Source organism: Eptesicus fuscus, chromosome 8 (genome assembly GCF_027574615.1).
Source record: "Eptesicus fuscus isolate TK198812 chromosome 8, DD_ASM_mEF_20220401, whole genome shotgun sequence".
In the NCBI taxonomy this organism is placed as follows: domain Eukaryota; kingdom Metazoa; phylum Chordata; class Mammalia; order Chiroptera; family Vespertilionidae; genus Eptesicus; species Eptesicus fuscus.
The window spans coordinates 21,015,662-21,034,839 of NC_072480.1; the positions used below are offsets into that span (position 1 = coordinate 21,015,662).

General features: G+C 37.1%; 1 protein-coding gene across 2 annotated transcripts in view; it reads right to left on the reverse strand.

The window, feature by feature from the left end:
* DGKH (diacylglycerol kinase eta) overlaps nucleotides 1–19,178 on the reverse strand; it is a 193,032-nt gene that overhangs the window by 16,408 nt on the left and 157,446 nt on the right. For both annotated transcript variants that reach the window (XM_054719825.1, XM_028151559.2), the window contains 8 exons: nucleotides 18,794–18,916; nucleotides 16,238–16,363; nucleotides 9,646–9,763; nucleotides 8,567–8,677; nucleotides 8,331–8,427; nucleotides 3,831–3,938; nucleotides 993–1,106; nucleotides 614–748 (listed from right to left, as the gene is read on the reverse strand). In XM_054719825.1, the coding sequence (XP_054575800.1) occupies nucleotides 614–748; nucleotides 993–1,106; nucleotides 3,831–3,938; nucleotides 8,331–8,427; nucleotides 8,567–8,677; nucleotides 9,646–9,763; nucleotides 16,238–16,363; nucleotides 18,794–18,916 (932 nt within the window). The remainder of the gene's footprint in view (nucleotides 1–613; nucleotides 749–992; nucleotides 1,107–3,830; nucleotides 3,939–8,330; nucleotides 8,428–8,566; nucleotides 8,678–9,645; nucleotides 9,764–16,237; nucleotides 16,364–18,793; nucleotides 18,917–19,178) is intronic.

The window sequence follows — 19,178 nt, forward strand, 5'->3', positions numbered from 1 at the left end:
CTCTAAAATCAATAAAAACATATTTTAAAAATAAATAAATGAAAATGCATATTCTAGAAAAGGCAAACTATGGAGATAGTATAAATATTGGTGGTTTCCAGGGGCTGGGGTAAGAGAGGGAGGGATGGGAAGGTGGAGTACAAGTAATTTTTAGGGCAGTGAAACTACTATGTATCATCCTGTCATGGTGAATACTAGTGATTATACATTTGTCAAAACCTACAGAATGAACAGCAAACAGTAATGTAAACTAAAAGACTTGAATTAATAATAACATGTCAATATTGGCTAATCAATTGTAATAAATGTGCTAATACAAAATGCAATAATAATAGAGGCATTTATTTGCTTGTCCAGGTGATGAGGTCTGTGGGAATAGAATTAAAATTTTCTGTACTTTCTGTTCAATTTTTCTGTAAACCTAAAAAAAAAAAAATCTATTAACTTTTTAAAAAAATTAAAATATTTGTTCATATTTAAAACCACAATGACTTAAATGTCAGATTTAAAAGGCAATTTCAACCTTTTCCCTTGATTTCTATTTTTTTGTGATAATTTAAGACATTTTTAGAAGGCTTAATAAAAGTCTGGAGGAATGTTTTTGGTTACATACCCTGTCCCTTGTTAGCATCTGAGCTCTGTTTTTGTGCACAATTTTGATAATCCCTGGAGGCTGAACCCATGCTTCACCATCCACCTGCACTGGGACTCCCTCATCACCAAATATAGTGATTTTTACTGTACGGCACTGAAATAAAACAAGTGATTTTAGAATACAAATCATCCTGAGAAACTGAAAATCCACATTCAAGCTTGAACTTTAGTCCATACTGTGGAATGGTATGTTATAACTTTCCACTTATGATGACATAGTAACAACTGACATGACAAGAAAGTCAGTATTTTAAAATGAATATACAGTGTAGGAGTCATCTGAAATAGCCTCCGCAGGGTCCCAAGTAGTAAAGTCAGATTCGATTAGAAAAACAAACCTGGGCTATTCGATGATGCTGTAGTTTAATGACCCTTGAAACCGCCATTTGCACACTATCAAATATTGCAACGACTTCCAGGATCTTGTCATCAAATGATGGTGCAGCAAATATCTGAAAGGAAAAATTACATTACACTTCCACTAATAAAATTAAGGTTTAAGTTAAGTGGCACATCAAGCAATGCAAACTCTGTAATATACATAGTTTTAAAAAATTATAAAAATACTAAGAAAATTAAGTATTAGTAGGAAATGATAACCCAAGGACAAAGATATCGCTGAAGATGTCTTAAAACAAACAAACATAATAAAAGTAGGTTTTAAGACCCACATGACATAATACTCATGCTCCTCATAATTCATCTTGGTATAAACTGTATTAAATATCTATTCATACATAATTCAAATGTCTTGACAAAATGATGCCTGCAGTTTTAAGAAACCTAAAACAAAAAAACAAAAAACAAAACACACAACCAAAAGGGGATATAGATTTCATAAGGTTAAAGCTAATGAACACGAAGATTATGATCCAGTTCGCTTGGTATGCTTTAAGGGAAATCTTTCAAGGTGTTACAAGCAATATGTATATGTGCTTTCTATATTAATATAACAACTCTTTAGGGCATTTGAGAACATGGACAAGAAACCTCAAGGGATAAAATTCATGTAAGGCTTACGTTGCTTTGATGTTAACTGGATTTTCACAAAATTAATTTAACCTAAAATTTTAAATTTCACCTATATTACTTTATCCCTTTTACTCTCTTTTACTATATCATAAATAATTAAACCTCTGGAAAAAAATTCAGTATAAAGTAGTGTTCTAATTAAAGCTTTCACTGAAACTATCAAGACACAAATTTGCGAACACTGATAATTACCGCTTTTGTCATCAGACTGCATCATTTTTTTAAAATATATTTTTATTGATTTCAGAGAGGAAGGGAGAGGGAGAGAGAGAGATATATATTCATGATGAGAGAGAATCATCAATCAGCTGCCTCCTGCACAACCCACACTGGGGATGGAGCCCACAACCCGGGCGGGCACATGCCCTGACTGGGAATTGAACTGTGACCTCCTGGTTCATAGGTCTATGCTCAACCACTAAGCCACGCTGACTGGGCAGCTTTATTTATCTTAATCTCAATAATTTCTTCCCTTTAAAACATTTAAGAGTAGTGACAGGCTGCTCTGGTGGAGTTGCTCAGTGGTTAGAGTGCCGCTCACCAAAGGGTCTCTGGTTCAATTCTGGTCAAGGGCACATACCTGGGTTGCATGTTTGATCCCCGGCCCTGGACAGGGCTCATGCAGGAGGCAACCCATCAATGTGTCTCTCTCACATTGATGTTTCTCTTTCTCTCTCTCTCTCTCTCTTCCCCTTTCCTTCCACTCTCTCTGAAAAATCAATGGAAAAATATCCTCAGGTGAGGATTAACAAACAAACAAAAAAAGAGTAGTGACAGGCTGACAATAAACTGATTGCTCATGTTAGTTTTTACACTTCAACTAGTGGCCTGATGCACGAATGAAGATTTGTGCAAGAATGGGCCTTTGTTCCCCTGGCTGCCTGCACCGCCTCCGCTCTGGCTGGAGCCACCTTTTTGCCTTTCCATGCTGTCCAGAGGCCCAGAGCGGCTGGGATGGTGTTGACGGCCTGTGTCGTCACCATGGCGACGACGAAAGTGTCCCACCTCGGCCCCAGCCGCTTGGCGCCTCCATATGCAAATTAATCTGCCATCTTTGTTGGGTTAATTTGCATAGTCACTCCTGATTGGCTGGTGTGCGTCATGAAGGTACGGCCAATTAGCATGTTACTCTTTTATTAGGTAGATAGGAAGTGAATATATTCACATTGTAAATATTACAAATTCTTTCCAATATATTTATACTTTAATTCCTGCATGCTTATTTAATAACTCTGAGAAAATGGGTCAGTGGAACTGTTACATCATAAGCCTCAAAGCAAAGGTCCTATTATTGAATGTAGGTGACTCTTCAAACAAAGATAGTGATAACACTTCTCATTTTTATGTTATATATACTTTCATAATTGTGTCCTCACTTTTTAAAATTATTTTTAGAACAATTATTTGTTAGTTTGTGTGTTTTTTCTTTTTTAATATAGGAAACTATAAAAAGAAACCAAATATAGCACTCAACCTCAATGGCCAAATAAACCCTCTTGACATTTCTAAAATTAAAAAAAAAATAATATCACATAAATTTAGAAAACTAAAAGTACAGAAAGGTATTTTGGTAGATAGAATAATGTCCCCCCTCCAACTCCAAAATGTTTCTGTCCTAATCCCCAAAACCTGTGAATGTTACCTCACATGGCAAAAGAGACTTAGCAGATGTGATTAAATTAGGGATCCTAAAATGGGGAGATTATCCTAGATCAGTGATGGCGAACCTATGACACGCGTGTCAGCACTGACACGCGTAGCCATTTCTGACACGCGGCCGCTGAGGCGGCCACATGCCGAGGATGAAACATTTGCTGCTCCTGAGGATGAAACATTTGCGACTATAGTCTTGGAGTTAGTTTTTTCCTCAAAGTGACACACTACCCGAGTTATGCTCAGTTTTTTGGCAAAGTTTGACACACCAAGCTCAAAAGCTTGCCCATCACTGTCCTAGATGATGTGGGTAGGCCCAATGTAATCACAAAGGTCATTTAACGTAGAAGAGGGAGGCAGAAGAGGAGATCAGAAAGATGCAATGTGAGAAAGACTCAAGCTGTCCGTATTGTCTCTGAGGACAGAAAGGGGCCACAAGCCAAGGAACATGGGCAGCCTCTAGAATCTGGAAAGAGCAAGGAAATACTTACATCGTCCTCTTTAGTTCCACCCCAAAAGTTAGTGCCTCCGGCATAGCTGGGAATGTTCAATACTGCTATTCCTTGCAGACTGGGGAGAGGAATATACTGTCCATCACACTGCAAGGGAAAAAGCTTAGAAGTTAGATAAAAAGGGGAAAAATCACTAGTTTGGAAGCCAGTAGTATACCAAAGACAAAGGATGATGGAGGCAAGTGTGTTGGTAATGTTTGTTTCCCTGTAAATATATTCCTAACATTACTTTTATGGTCTTTGATTTTAATTTTAAAAATTTAAACTGTAGCACAAGGTTTTACAGAAAACCAAACCAAACTAAACAAACAAACAAAAAAAAGGTTTTACCTCTTTTTTTAACCAAAATCAATCAATACTTTTCTAGAGGTTATTTTTTTCAGGTCAGTTATGATATTCTCACTTATAGTATCACTAGAGGCCCGGTGCACGGAATTCATGCAAGAGTAGGCCTTCCTTCCCCTGGCTGCCAGGACTAGCTTCCCTCTGGCACCCAGGACCCAGGCTTCCCTCTGGTGCAGGCTTCATCCAGAAGGACATCCGGTCTAATTAGCATATTATGCCTTTATTATTATAGATCATCTTTGTATGTATATTAAGCTTTCCTTTGAAAGCGGCTGCTATGAGGGTCCTAACCATTTCATCTAGCACATCTCACAGCTCCCGGTAATTTGCTGGTGCTCTGTAACTGACTGTTAACTGGTTAAACTCAAAACTGAGTTTTTTAAGTAGTCAGAACCAAAACCAAAAACACACATGTACATCAAGAAGTATCTTATACTCCACGCCTTCTAAGTAATCACTTAGATGAAAAGGAAATGATCACTTAAATAAGAAAAAAATATCAATTATACATGACATGAATAAATCCTTATTGAACAGCCTTCATTTTAAAAGAAGAGTTTAGTTTGCAGATGTCATACTTAATATACATGCTATATTTTCATTATGTAATTATTATGTTAACTCTAAAATAATTAATATAACTTTATAAAAATTGCATTTAAAGTTCAATAAAAATTTATCTCAATCTTTAAGACAAATGAGCCTTGCTTGCTTTACTCCTCTTAGTATCAGAGACCTGCTCTACTTCTCTTCAGTTTCTAAGAGTGCTATAGTTTGTACAATATTCTAGTCTGTTTTATTAAATGGCAGCCTGGTTTTAGACACTTCTTCACAGCTAAAATCCAGGACATATAATTTAAAATATGAGGGAAAACTTAAGGTAGTATTACGTAGTTCCTGTTATATGTTATTTAAAAATATTATCTCACTAGAGGCCAGGTGCACAAAATTCGTGCACGGGGTTGTGTCCCTCAGCCCAACCTGCACCCTCTCCAATCCTGCACCCTCTCCAATCGGGCCTAAACGGGCAGTCGGACATCCTCTCATAATCCAGGACTGCTGGCTCCCAACTGCTCGCTTGCCTGCCTTCCAGATTGCCCCTAACTGCTTCTGATTGCCAGCCTGATCACCCGCGAACCATTCCCCTGCCAGCCTGATTGATGCCTAACTGCTCCCCTGCCAGCCTGTTTGCCCCTAACTGCCCTCCCCTGCAGGCCTGGTCACCTCTAACTGCCCTCCCCTACAGGCTGGTCCCTCCCAACTGCCCTCCCCTGCTGACCATCTTGTAGTGGCCATCTTGTGTCCACATGGGGGCAGCCATCTTGTGTGTTGGAGTGATAGTCAATTTGCATATTACTCTTTTATTAGATAGGATTTTACTTTGAAAACAACCTCAGTAGACTCTATTATTTCCATTTCTTTAAGGAAGAAGGAGGAAAATGACAACTAACTGGTAGAGAATTTTCAAAAGGCTTTATCCAGAGTTAGATCAGTGAAGGAATAAGAAAAGGAAGAGCATGAACAAAAGTGCATAAAAACATGATTTCCTGGAGTTTTCAAGATTAACTTTATTTTCTTGAGCAGGGGATTAAAAATTAAGAGAGATATAAAGTAAATCCTGAGAAGTACACAACTGTGAAAAGCACTGAATATCAACTTAAGGAATATAGGTTTTATTCTGTAAACATTGAAATACCACTAAGGGATCTTTCTGGTACTCCTTTGAGTAACTGTCTACCAACTCAAATTGGAAGTAGCTTCACCATTGCTGGGATATGCTATTTATTGGCTGATTCACAAAGAAATTTGACAATAATAGTTTGAGAGAACGTCAACCTGTTCCAAATTAGAAGTTTTATATCTCTGGAGTACAAAGCCTGTGTTACTTTTTTTTTTTTAATTTAGATCTTTATTGTTGAAGGTATTACATATGTCCCCTTTTTTCCCATTGACCCCACCCCTGCCCCATGTCCCAGGCCTCCACCACCCTATAGCCTGTGTCCATGGGTTATGCATATATGCATACAAGTATTTTCGTTGATCTCTTCCCACCCACCAACCCACCCCTGCCTTCCCTCTGAGATTCCATAGTCTGTTCCATGCTTCTATGTCTCTGGATCTATTTTGTTCAACAGTTTATTTTTTTCATTAGATTCAACCATTCAAAATAACTCAGAATAGCATATAATCTTAGATATAGAATCTAAAGAATAAAAGCTCATAAATATGGAGAAAAGATTGCTGGTTGCCAAGAGGCAGGGGGTGGGGGATGGAAGAATTGGGTGAACTGAGTTTTTTGTGTGTGTTTTTTAGTTTAAATGAAAAAATTCAGAGCAGCTTTAAAGATTTATAAATGAATACATTTTATGAAAAAAATTAACATCTCATCTTCAGAAGGAAGTTTTCTATTTAAATTGCTTAATTTAACATACTCTCTAATAGTTTAAAATATTTCATTAATTTATTTCCATGTTTATGGTTTCTTTTTTAAGTCTATGTATTTTACATATGCATTTAAAAACAATATTCTCAGAGGAGGTCCATGGTTTCAACAGCATGCCACAGCTCAAAAAGGGTTAAAACCCATGTTTAATGGAGTGTAAAATGCAGCCGTGTAAGGAGATTTAAAAAAAAATATTTTTTTTTATTGATTTCAGAGAGGAAGGGAGAGGGAGAGAGAGATAGAAACATCAACAATGAGAGAGAATCATTGATCGGCTGCCTCCTGCATGCCCCCCAACTGGGGATCAAGTCCGCAACCTAGGCATGTGTCCTTGACCAGAATCGAACCTGGGACCCTTCAGTCCACAGGCCGATGCTCTATCCACTGAGTCAAACCAGCTAGGGCAAGGAAGATGGTTTTGTTCTAAATCTGGACCACCAGTAGAAAAGCTTAGAAATACTATTTCTGAAGAGCTAAAGGAATTAAGGCAATCAAGCCATTCTGATTCCAGATAGTTCACAGTACTTACCAAATTATTGTAAAATGATTATTTACCTCTGTTTCTCCCTCAAGACAGGGCCAGGAATTGTGCAAGACACTGGGGATAACAAAGATGAATACAACTTCCTACCTGTCCTTAAAGAGTGTGGCCAACTAGAGGATATGGATAAGAAAATGAGTGATGACAGTACAATGCAGAGGAGAGAACCCAGATTGATCTGGGGATGGGCTGTCAGGACAACATTTACTAGTATACTAGTAAGCCTTCCAGATTCTTCACCTTTTCAGTGAGTAACATCTATCTTTATAAGCATTGATAAATCAAGATAGTTGATCAAGTAGTCAGTGCTCTAGAGTAGAAAGTATAAGAAGCTTATCTTTACTAGAACATTTAGTTGGTAAGAATTGAGCCAGGCACTCACTAGTCCACATTCCAGAGTTAAGATAACACTTACAATAATAATCCTCTTTTTAATTCATTGAGTGGCAGACGTAAGATTTGCTCACTTTTTGGTATGTCAGATATACTTCCATTAGAAATAGCTGGTTATAAAAAGATACTAGATAGAAATGAAATGCCTATCAGCATAAACAGTGATCCCTGGACCAAGGGTAAAAGAAAGAAGTCACAGAAATTACTTTTCAGAGCCATGACATGACCCTAACCTTCCTTTTCCTGTTACTGAAGGAGACTAAATAACTTGTGTTGACCTTAATTTCCTATTTAAACTAGTAAAAAAAAAACTAAAAAACTTAAATGCTCATTTACTAACTTGTTAGAAATAATTGGAACAAAAAAGACATTTATGTTAAAACATTCTATTTACAATAAATTTTTCAGGGATTTGTAAAACTTCAGGCATTATAGGATTGGGTCAGAATTTGGAAATTTAAATGAGGAAATCCATTAAAAATCTATCCTATAAATATACTTGGATGGCTCCACCTGTTTACAGGGTCCCATGACTCCACAGCAGCATACAAATTTCAGGAGCTAATGATTATGATAATTGTGTCACTCATATCCAATGTCTATATCTCCTTAGTAGAAAGTTGGTAACTACTTCCATTTTTCCCCCTCAAGTGTTTAAACACTAATCAAGAGGAATTTTGGCCAAATACACTCAACAAATACAATCATTTTTCTAAGTAAAATAACCTGAAATGTCTTTACTTCAAGATAAACTTACCTCAAGCTGAACCCTCTGTTCTAAATTCTTGTATGATCTCTGTAATAACTCCCGAGTTCCAAGGACTCCATACCACATCAAGTTTTTAGTTCGGCTCCTGAAAATAAATGTTGGCAGGCAATTTCAGTAACTACTATTTATTAGTCTTTAAAGGCAGAGCAAGCAAAAGAGATAATAAATGAAATCAAAGTAAAATTGCCTTCATGTAATAACATTATTACCATTACCAAAATTACCTGCATTTTTCAGGGTGCTCCTCTCTCTTATTATTAAATTCTAATGAAATTTTTGCATCTAATCCAATCCCAAAGTAATTGTTCATGACACATTTTTCTGAATATCCATCTCTATGATAATAAGGAAAAGTACATAAAAGTCAATTTCAGTTCATAACAATTATAATTTATACACAGCACTTAAAACCATTAAAGCTTCCATTCCTGAGAGTAAAGTTAAGCAGAAACCACTTCCTATTCACATGAAATATGCACGACTCCAGTATATGCGTGTAAATGCTGGTAACAAATAAAGGGATGGTGGGCAAGACAAAGGGAAGGAAGAGTCACGGCAATGCTTTTGTACTATCTAACAAAAATCTCAGTTCTCTCCCCTACATGAGCCCCCACTACACACACAAATGGAAGGGCTTGCAAGACTCCTCTTTTATTAATCATTAGAAAGACTCCTCCGCTCCTACTCTTATCAATGGATAAATACTTAATAAGCAAAACCCTATTAGATCTATTCCATTCTTCCAGGTACTTTGGAAAGTACAGAGTTTAAAATATGGTCTTGTTGTTGAGGGTTGTCATTAGAGAAACGAGATATAGTAAGGCAAAATTAAACATGGAAGTAAAAGGAAGATACGTTGAACTGCCAAAAAAAATTTAGGAGTTTGAGAAGAGATCAATGTGGGCCAAAGCTTCCTGAAATAACTAAACCCAGAAGCTGGAAGTGGAAGATGACAGATTTGGCAAGACCAAGAAGAGAGGAGGTGAAGGGAGTAGCACGAATATGGATATGAAGCAGTCAGTGAATAAAATGTTCCAGAGAAAAGGGAGTAGAGTGGAGTCTCACTTTGCCATAGGCTTATTGTCTAAGGCAACAGCTGAAAGGGACCTACCTCAGGAACAGGTCATGAAAACCACTGTATTACACAAGGGCCAATGTGCTCATCATTATCAACTGCTGACATTTTCTGACGATTCTTTTTGTACATGGAACCATATTTATTGTAATACATTTTAAATGTTACCATTAGTATCAAAGAGTGACAAGAAAAGCCAAAACAAAATCTATGAAAGTATTTGCTTACACTGAGTCTGGATCTGGGTCAATAAATGGCGTTGCACCAAAAGGATCAATATTCGCTAGTAACATTTTGTTGATAATAGAACTCCCAGCAATTGAGGCAGCTAGTCCTGCTCTTAAACCTGGACAGGGAAAAATAAGCATATACAGGATTACATGTTAAGGAAAATCCAGTCCATCTTTTTAGGACTAATCTCAAAGCATGGTTTACTTCAGTGCCTGCTCTTCTCATTAATAAAAATTAAGAATTATGACATTGGTATGCACAAGGCTGTTGATGCTTCTTAGAATATATATGTTGCGATAAAAAAAGAGAAGCAGATGAGTACCTACATTGGAGTCTCTTGGTAACCGTTTCTCATTTACCATCCCAATAATTCTGTAACTTCAACAAATATTACTTCCTTTGTTATAGTAAATTAGAGGCCCGGTACACGAAATTCGTGCACGAGGGGGAGGGGGGAGGTGTGTCCCTCAGCCCAGCCTGCACCCTCTCCAATCTGGGATCCCTCTCACAATCCAGGACTGCTGGCTCCCAACTGCTCGCCTGCCTGCCTTCCTGATTGCCCCTAACCGTTTCTGCCTGCCAGCCTGATCACCCCCTAACCACTCCCCTGCCAGCCTGATTGATGCCTAACTGCTCCCCTGCCAGCCTGTTTGCCCCTAACTGCCCTCCCCTGCAGGCCTGGTGCCCCCTAACTGCCCTTCCCTGCAGGCCTGGTCCCCCCCCAACTGCTCTCCCCTGTAGGCCTGGGTCCCTCCCAACTGCCCTTCCCTGCAGGCCTGGGTCCACCCTAACTTCCCTCCTCTGCCGGCTTGGTCATCCCTAACTGCCCTCTCCTGCTGGCCTGATTGCCCCCAACTGCCCTTCCTTGCAGGCCTGGTCCCTCCGAACTGCCCTCCCCTGCTGGCCATCTTGTAGTGGACATCTTGTGTCCACATGGAGGCAGCCATCTTGTGTGTTGGAGTGATGGTCAATCTGCATATTACTCTTTTATTAGATAGGATAGAGGCCTGGTGCATGGGTGGGGGCCAGCTGGTTTGCCCTGAAGGGTGTCCCAGATCAAGGTGGGGGTTCCCTTGGGGCGTGGTGCGGCCTGGGTGAGCGGCCTGTGGTGGTTTGCAGGCTGGCAACGCCCCCTGGTGACCCAAGCGGAGGCCCTGGTATCTGGAATTTATTTATCTTCTACAATTGAAACTTTGTAGCCTGGAGTGGAGGCCTAGGCAGGCCAGGGCTTCAGAAGCTTGGATTTCTCCATCACCGGGGGCAACCCTAGCCTTCCGCTCTTTCCAGCTCCGTGGCTGCCGCCATTTGTTTGGGTTTATGTAACTTCTATAATTGAAACTTTGTAGCCTTGAGTGGAGGCCTAGGCTGGCAAGGGCAGGCAGAAAGCTTGGCTTCCTCCATTGCCTGGGAAACACAAGCCTCCCTCCTGCTCTCTGTGGCTGTAGCCATCTTGGTTGGGTTTATTTGCATACTCACTCCTGATTGGCTGGTGGGCGTGGCTTATGGGTGCAGCAGAGTGATGGCTAATTTGCATATTACTCTTTTATTAGATAGGATAAAGTATTAAGACTGTAACAAGTTTACAATAAAGGCTGAATTACTCAAAATGTCATGGAGTTACCATTTCCATATTCACAAAGCATAGATAATACTCCTTAAAATGTTAACATATATACTAAAGTGAAAAATCATGTTGGTGTCAATAAGTAGTTAAATGTTAAATGTAGGTATTAATAAATTTTAGAATACAGTATTGAACATAAAAAATGAAGCATTTTTCTTACCTCTAAATATGAAAAACTTCAAATTTATTTATTGGCCATTTGTATATCTTTTTGGGAAAATGACTACCCAGATCCTTTGCCCATTTTTAAATTAGGATATGTGTCTTTTTATTGTTGAATTTTTAGTTCTTTATATACTCTGGATACTAGCAACTTATCAGACATGCTATTTGCAAATATCTTCTCCCATCCTGTGGACTGTCATCTCAGTTTCTTGATGGCGTCCTTTGAATCACAAATATCTTTAATTTTGGTGAAGTCCAATTTATAGTTTTATGTGTTGCTTGTGCTTTCTAAGAAACCAATGCCTACTCCAAGGTTACAAACATTTACGTCTATACGGTCTTTCTGTGGTTTTATAGGTTTGGCTCTTACATTTTTATGTATGGTGTGAAGGAAGGGACCTGCTTACTTCTTACTGTATATCTAGTTATTCCAGTACCAGTGGTTGAAAAAACTATTTTTTCCCTATTGAATAACTGTCTTAGCACACTTGTTGAAAACCAATTACCCATAAATATTAGCGCTCTGGATTCTCAGTTCTATTCCATTGGCCTGTATGACTATTATGCCAGTTCCATGTGGTCTTGAACACTGTAGCTTTGTAGTAAGTTTTGAAATCGGGAAGTATGCCCTTCAACTTTCTTCTTCTTTTACAATGTTGTTTTTAATTAACTCTTCTGGGTCCTTTGTATTTCCATGTGAATTTAAGATCAGCTTGTCAATTTCTGCACAATGGGCAGTTGAGGTTTTGGTAAGATTGTGTGAAATCTGTAGTCAATTTGAGATGAGTTGCTATCTTAATAATATTATGTCTTCCAATCCATGAACACAGATGTCTTTACGTTTAATTTGATCTTCTTTAACTGCTTTCAGCAATGTTTTGTAGTTTTCAGTATTCAAATCTTTCACCTTCTTAAGTTTATTTTAATGCTATTGTAAATAAAATTATTTTAATTTCATGTTAAGACTGTTCATTACTAGAGAAATGCAATTTACTTTTTATATATTGATCTTTTATCCTGCAACCTTGTTGTACTCATTTATTATCTCTAATAGTGTGTGTATGTGTACTCCTTAGGATTTTCTATATGTAATATAAATCATAAAGACATACAGTACTTCCTCCTTTCTAATTTGGATGTCTTTAATACTTTTTATTTTTTCTAATTTCCTAAGCTAAAACCTCATATACAATGTTGACTAGAATGGAAAGAGTAGACATCCTTGTGTTCCTGATCTTAGAGAGAAAGCTTTCACCTTTCACCATTAAGTATGATGTCAGCTGTAGGTTTTTCATAGATGCCCTTTATCAGGTTGAAGAAGTTCCTTTCTATTCCTTGTTGTGTTTTTACCTTCAAATGATGTTGACTTGTTAAAAATGCTTTTTCTGTATCTACTGAGATGATTATGTTTTTGTCCTTTATTAATATGGTATGTCACATTGATTTTCAATTGTTTAAAGTTGTTGGATTATTCAATTAGCTAGTATTTTGTTGAAGATTTTTGTGTTGCTATTCATGAACGATACTGATCTGTAGTTTTCTTGTGATGTCTTTGGTTTTATATCATGGTAATACTGGACTCATAGAATAGTGGAAAGTGTTTTTTCCTCTTCTAGTATCTGAAAGTGTGTGTGAAGGATTGATGTTATTTCTTCTTCTTTTTTTTAATTGATCTCAGAGAGGAAGAGAGAGAAACATCAATAATTAAAGAGAATCATTGATTGGCTGCCTCCTACATACCCCCCTACTGGGGATCGAGCCCGCAACCCAGGCATGTGCCCTTGACCGGAATTGAACCCAGGACCCTTCCGTCCACAGGCCGACACTCTATCCACTGAGACAAACCAGCCAGGGCGATGTTATTTCTTCTTTCAAATTCAACAGTGAAGCAATTTGGGTCTGGGCTTTTCTTTATAGCAAGTTTTTTTTTATTACAAATTCATTCTCTCTACTTATTTAAGGTCTACTCAGATTTTCTATTTCTTCTTGAAGCAGTTTTGGTAGTTTGTGTGTTTCTAGGAGTTTGTCCATTTCATCTAGGTTATCTAATTTGTTTTTCCCTTATAATCCTTTCTATTTCTATAAAGTCCATGGTGATATCTTGTTTTAATTCCTGATTTCAGTAATTTGAATCTTCTATCTTACTTTCTCGGTCAGTGTAAAGGTTTGTCAATTTTGTTAATCTGCTCAAAGATCAACTTTTGGTTTCATTGCTTTTCTGTATTGTTTTCTATACTCAATTTATTTCTACTCTAATCTTTATTGATTTCCTTCTTACTGCTGCTTTGAATTTAGTTTGCTCTTCTTGTTTTTCCAGTTTATTAAGTTAGAGAGTTAGGTTTTGAGATCTTAATATAGGCATTTACAGGTACAAATTTTACTCTAAGCACTGCTTTAGCTGTATCAAATAAGTTTTGGCATATGATACTATTGTTTTCATTCATATCAAAGCATATTTTATTATTTTTTTAAAATGTATCTTTATTGTTCAAAGTATTACAGATGTCCCCTTTTTCCCCATTGACTCCTTCTAATCCCCACCCACATCCCGCCTCAGGCCTTCACCACCCTATTGTCTGTGTCCAGGGTAATTCATATGTGCATATAAATTCTTTGGTTAATCTCTTTCTACTCACCTACCCAACTCCACCTTCCCTCTAAGATTTGACAGTCTGTTCTATGTTTTTATATCTCTGGATCTATTTTGTTCATCAGTTTATTTTGTTCTTCAGATTCTACATATGAGAGAGATCATGTGATACTTGCCTTTTTCTGACTGGCTTATTTCGCTTAGCATAATACTCTCCAGGTCCCTCCATGCTGTCTCAAAGGGTAAGAGACCCTTCTTTTTTACTGTTGCATAGTATTCCATGGTGTAAATATATCACAGCTTTTGATCCACATATTTGTGCATTTCTCAAATTTCCTTCTGTTATTGGTTTATAATTTCATCCCAGTTGTGGTCAGAAAATGTACTTTGTCTGACTTCATCCTTTTAAACTTACTGAGAATTGTTTTATGGCCTAATATTTAGTATATCTTGGAGAATGTTCCATATGTACTTGAAAAGAATGTGTACTCTACTGTTGTTGGGTAGAGTATTCTGTAAACATGTTTTGACTACTCATTTTATGTGTTTTCAAGTCTCCAATTTCCTTCTTGAACTCTGTGTAGTTGTTCTATCCACTACTGAAAGAGGGGTACTAAAGTTTCCAACTATTATTATTGAATTGTTATTCATCTTTAGAAACAACTTATAGAAGACACAATGGTGTGCTATATTTCAGGATGTAATTTGGGTTCCAGTCTACTCTGGAATGCATCTGGAGATTTTCATTAATTGAAATAGCTGGCACTTAAGAAGGCCTCTGAGACATCTGCCTTTTCGCCCTCCTCTGCTGCACAAGTTCTTTGGTTACTAGTACAAACCTAATTCCAAAATAAATTCATCTTGTCAGGTCTGGAATAGATTTCTCAGATGCTCCAAATTAATCAATATTTCTAATCCAGAAATAACTGCAGAGAGACTGTGGCTTAAAACTAAAAGGAAACCTGTAAAGATACTTAAAAGGGAGTAGAATATAAGATTGGATTTACCTTGGATACTTAGTAAATGCAGATTCCTGGGTTCCACTCTAGAACTACTCAAACAAAATTTCTCAGGGCAGAGACCATAAACATGTATTTTAGTACTTTCTAGGCAATTCTTATACACAAAAAGTTTAAGGATCTGGATTCTGGTTGATAAATGTACCAAGCACATCTCCTAAAGGGACATTTATCTTTAAGAACACATTTTAGCCCTGCTCAGTGTTTCTCAATGGTTAGAACATTGGCCCAAGGACCAAAGGGTCACAGGTTCAATTTCCAATCAAGGGCATGTACATGGGTTGCAGGTTCGATCCCTGCCCCAATGAGGGCACGTGTGGGAGGCAACCAGTCTATGTGTCTCTCTCACTTCAATGTTTATCTTCCTCTGCCTCCCTTGTTCCCTTCTCTCCCCCTCCCTCCCTTCTACTCTCTCTAAAAAAGCAATGAGGAAAAAAATCCTCAGGTGAGGATTAACAAACAAGCAAAAAAAGCCCAGCCAGCTTGGCTCAGCAGTTGAATGCCGACCTATGAACCAGGAGGTCACAGTTCCATTCCTGGTCAGAGCACATGCCTAGGTTGTGGGCTCAATCTGTCAATGATTCTCAGTCATCATTGATGTTTCTCTCTCTCTCTCTCCCTCTCCCTTACTCTCTGAAATCAATAAAAATATCCTATATAATAAAAGCCCAATATACAAATTAACCAAACAGTGGAACAACTGGTGGAACAACTGGTTGCTATGACTCACAATGACCACCAGGGGGCAGATGCTCAATGCAGGAGCTGCCCCCAGCCCACAGGCCCCAGGCCAGCCAACATGGGTGCCAGCGGGGGGCCCCCCCCCCCCGATTGCCCCACTGGTCGCCCTGCAGAGGGAGGTGACTGGCAGCAGTGGCGGGGCGGTCAGGGTGCGGCACCAAGGGAGGCGACCAGCAGTGGTGGTGGGGGGCCAGGCCGGCAAGTGGGCGGCACCAGGCTAGCCAAGGTGGGTGCCAGTGGGGCCCCGACTGCCCCGCCGGTCGCCCCACAGATCGTCCCTGATCGCTGGCCAGGCCTAGGGACCCTACCCGAGCACGAATTTCGTGCACTGGGCCTTTAGTATATTAATAAAATACAAAAACACACATTTTAAAAGTTCATAAAAATGAGTAGCTATACATTTTTACAGAAATACTTAAAAAATACACCATGTTTCAGAATCTGGGCTACCTGGGCAGATTATTCTGGTGTTGAGCACAGGGAGGTTTTCTTTGCTGGCTGCCACAGTTGGGCCAGGGCCAGAGTCCGTCTGGGAACGACTTGCCCGGCCATCTGGAGACCGAGGTGCAGTTTTAACTGTTGGCAAAAGGTCCAGATTAAAAAGAAGAAATGATAAAGTTATAGAAATAAGGAAGCCCCTATAAATTCACAACGTAAGATAATTTAATACATGGTTCAATCAATCCGTAGAACTGAAAATATTACACTGTGCTTATCTATTTTACCCCTTTATTTTCATTTTCTTGAGATTTACTATATGGAGAAACTTTATCTTGATCTCTCCTTTTAAATAGATTTCAAATAGATGGAGATAATTAGAAAAGAGATGCCTACCATAATTAAAGGTCAGTAATACAATTTGAATGTGATCATCCCATATGTAAAGATAAAAAAAATTCTGAAACCTGGTAATTTTTAAAAATAAAACGTATGGGTTATGTATGTTATCAATGCAACCCTTCTTTCATAAATGTTGGATGAACAGTCAAATTTAATCAATGTAATTCCCAGAGCTAATATGTTAACCATGAGTTAACATTTTCTTCTACAAATGAAAGAGAAAATAGTTTCTTTTTTCAAATGAAAGCAATATACTTTTCCTGTACTTCTCAATTAGTTATTTATTTAAAAGAAAAATTTGCCCCAAACAGTCCCATCATGTTTTGTAAAACCTTAATACATTTTTAAAATTGTTCCAAAAGAGAATTACTCTCAAAATTAACAACAAAAATAGAAATTTAATTAAACCTAAACTGGAGAACTTTAATGGAGAGCACATATATCTTTAACTAATTTAGGAGCTATTGGCAGGTGTTTAAAAAAACAGTAATCCTCTAACTCAATTTAAAAATACTCTAAAACTTAATTACCTTTAGACTTCCTAAGACTAATTACAAACTAATTATATTAATCTTACACTCTCTTCTCTGTTCAAAAACAGTCCAGTTGCACTAAAGAAAAGTAACAGAACAGACACTCTTTTTTTTTTAGACAGATGGCAGCTCTGGGGCTAATTTCTAATAAAAACAACCTTTTGATATTCATCTCTGATAAAAAGCAGAGAGCATCCTGGTGGCTAAGACTGATGTTCCATTGCAGGCAAATAAATTAATGTTTCATGGTTCTTAAATGTCTCATTAATCATATTAATATACTGTATTTTGCACATCTCAGACATATGATTCATTACACAAAATAATGATAATGCAATGAGTGTGCTTCAAAAAATAATGATTATTTAATGCAGAAACAGTTTTATTGCTGATTCTGACTAAATTGGATTACTTGCCAACAAATAAGATAAAATACTGCTTCGTTAAAGATGCATACAATCTGTCTACTTCAGTATCAATATCTATAGCTCCATATCTATATTTCTTAGTTTCCTTTGCCAATTACAATGGAAGTGTGAAGTTCATGTGTGCTGGAATACACATACAGGAAGTCTGAAAAGGCTAAGGTTGTAGAATATGCCAGAGATGTAAGGTCTATAAGGTCTCATTTTGAAGCCTCTTATAGAGTTTCAAATACAATTAAGGAATAGCCTTTCAAAGTGGATGTAATTAGTAGCAGTGGCAGTAGTAGCAATAATAATAATGACAATGACAACAAACACTCATATAAACAGCACTATATATGAGTCACTATTCCAGACACTTTGTGTATTAACTTATTTAAACCTTTGCAACAAGTAGGTTTGTTATGAAGCAGGTACATTATTATCCCCATTTACAGATGAGAAAGCCACAGAATAGTAATCTGCTCAAGTTCATATGTAATGAAAGTAAAAATGTAATGATTGTAAACAGCTCTAAAATAAGTGTTGACTTTACATTAGTACTATGGAAATATTTTCATACTATCTTCTCAACATTTTAATTTCTTTGTTTTAGTCTAGTATATTATTTTTTCCCTTATACAATATAAGTATAAATCCATCCTCAATCCAAACTTAAAAAGTAGAGGAATCATAAATATTCTTTAAGCAACTACATATTAATTTATTGGCTAAATTAATTTCAGTAGTGAAAGGGTTGTAACTAGATATCTTATTATTGATTAAGCTTAATTTAGTAACAATTATCAACCATCTATTTGCTGATCAATGAAACTCAAGGAATTGATGAATTATTTAAATGCCAAATTTTATGAATATGGGGCCTGTAATTTTCATATAATTCTCAAAGGAATGTGGGTTCAAATAGGTTGAAATCTGGTGATTTAGGTTTTTTGATTCTCTCTTTTTTCAGGAAAATTAAGATATTTAAGCATGTTTGGTCCTACAATCTCTAGTTTACTATAATAATCTCTACATTATATGATAAAAAGTGAGAGAACTTAGTCTAAATAATGTTACCTTTATTATTTTAGTATTCATGAATGGCTAAGCTTTAAATTTTGAAAAGCCTTGTTGAAAACAAAATACAAATAGTTTATTTCAAACTGATAATCCTTTTGAAAACTACATTTTATTTAATTGCAAAATAATTTTCTTAGTTTCCTTACCAGTTAATGACTCTTTTGCATCATCATCTTTAGATTCTTCTTTAGATTCATCTGTTTCTGTACTATCATAATCGAATGATTGATTAACTGGCTCACAGGGGTGAACTGTCTGGTCATCTATAACTTTAAGTAATAAGATAAACATGTTGAAACAAGAAAAAATAAAATCAATATATGCTTAGGGAAGGAAAATTGAAACATAAACCAAAAGAAATTCCATAGTCACAAATAAACACTAATTGACAATAAACTTGGGGGTAATGTCTATAAATGCTAGAGATTATGAAATTAAATTGTCAAAATTACATTTTTATTAGAAGAAAAAAATAAAATATAAGAAATTTAGAGAATGAAATACAAGCCCAATTACAAGTTACAACCTGTT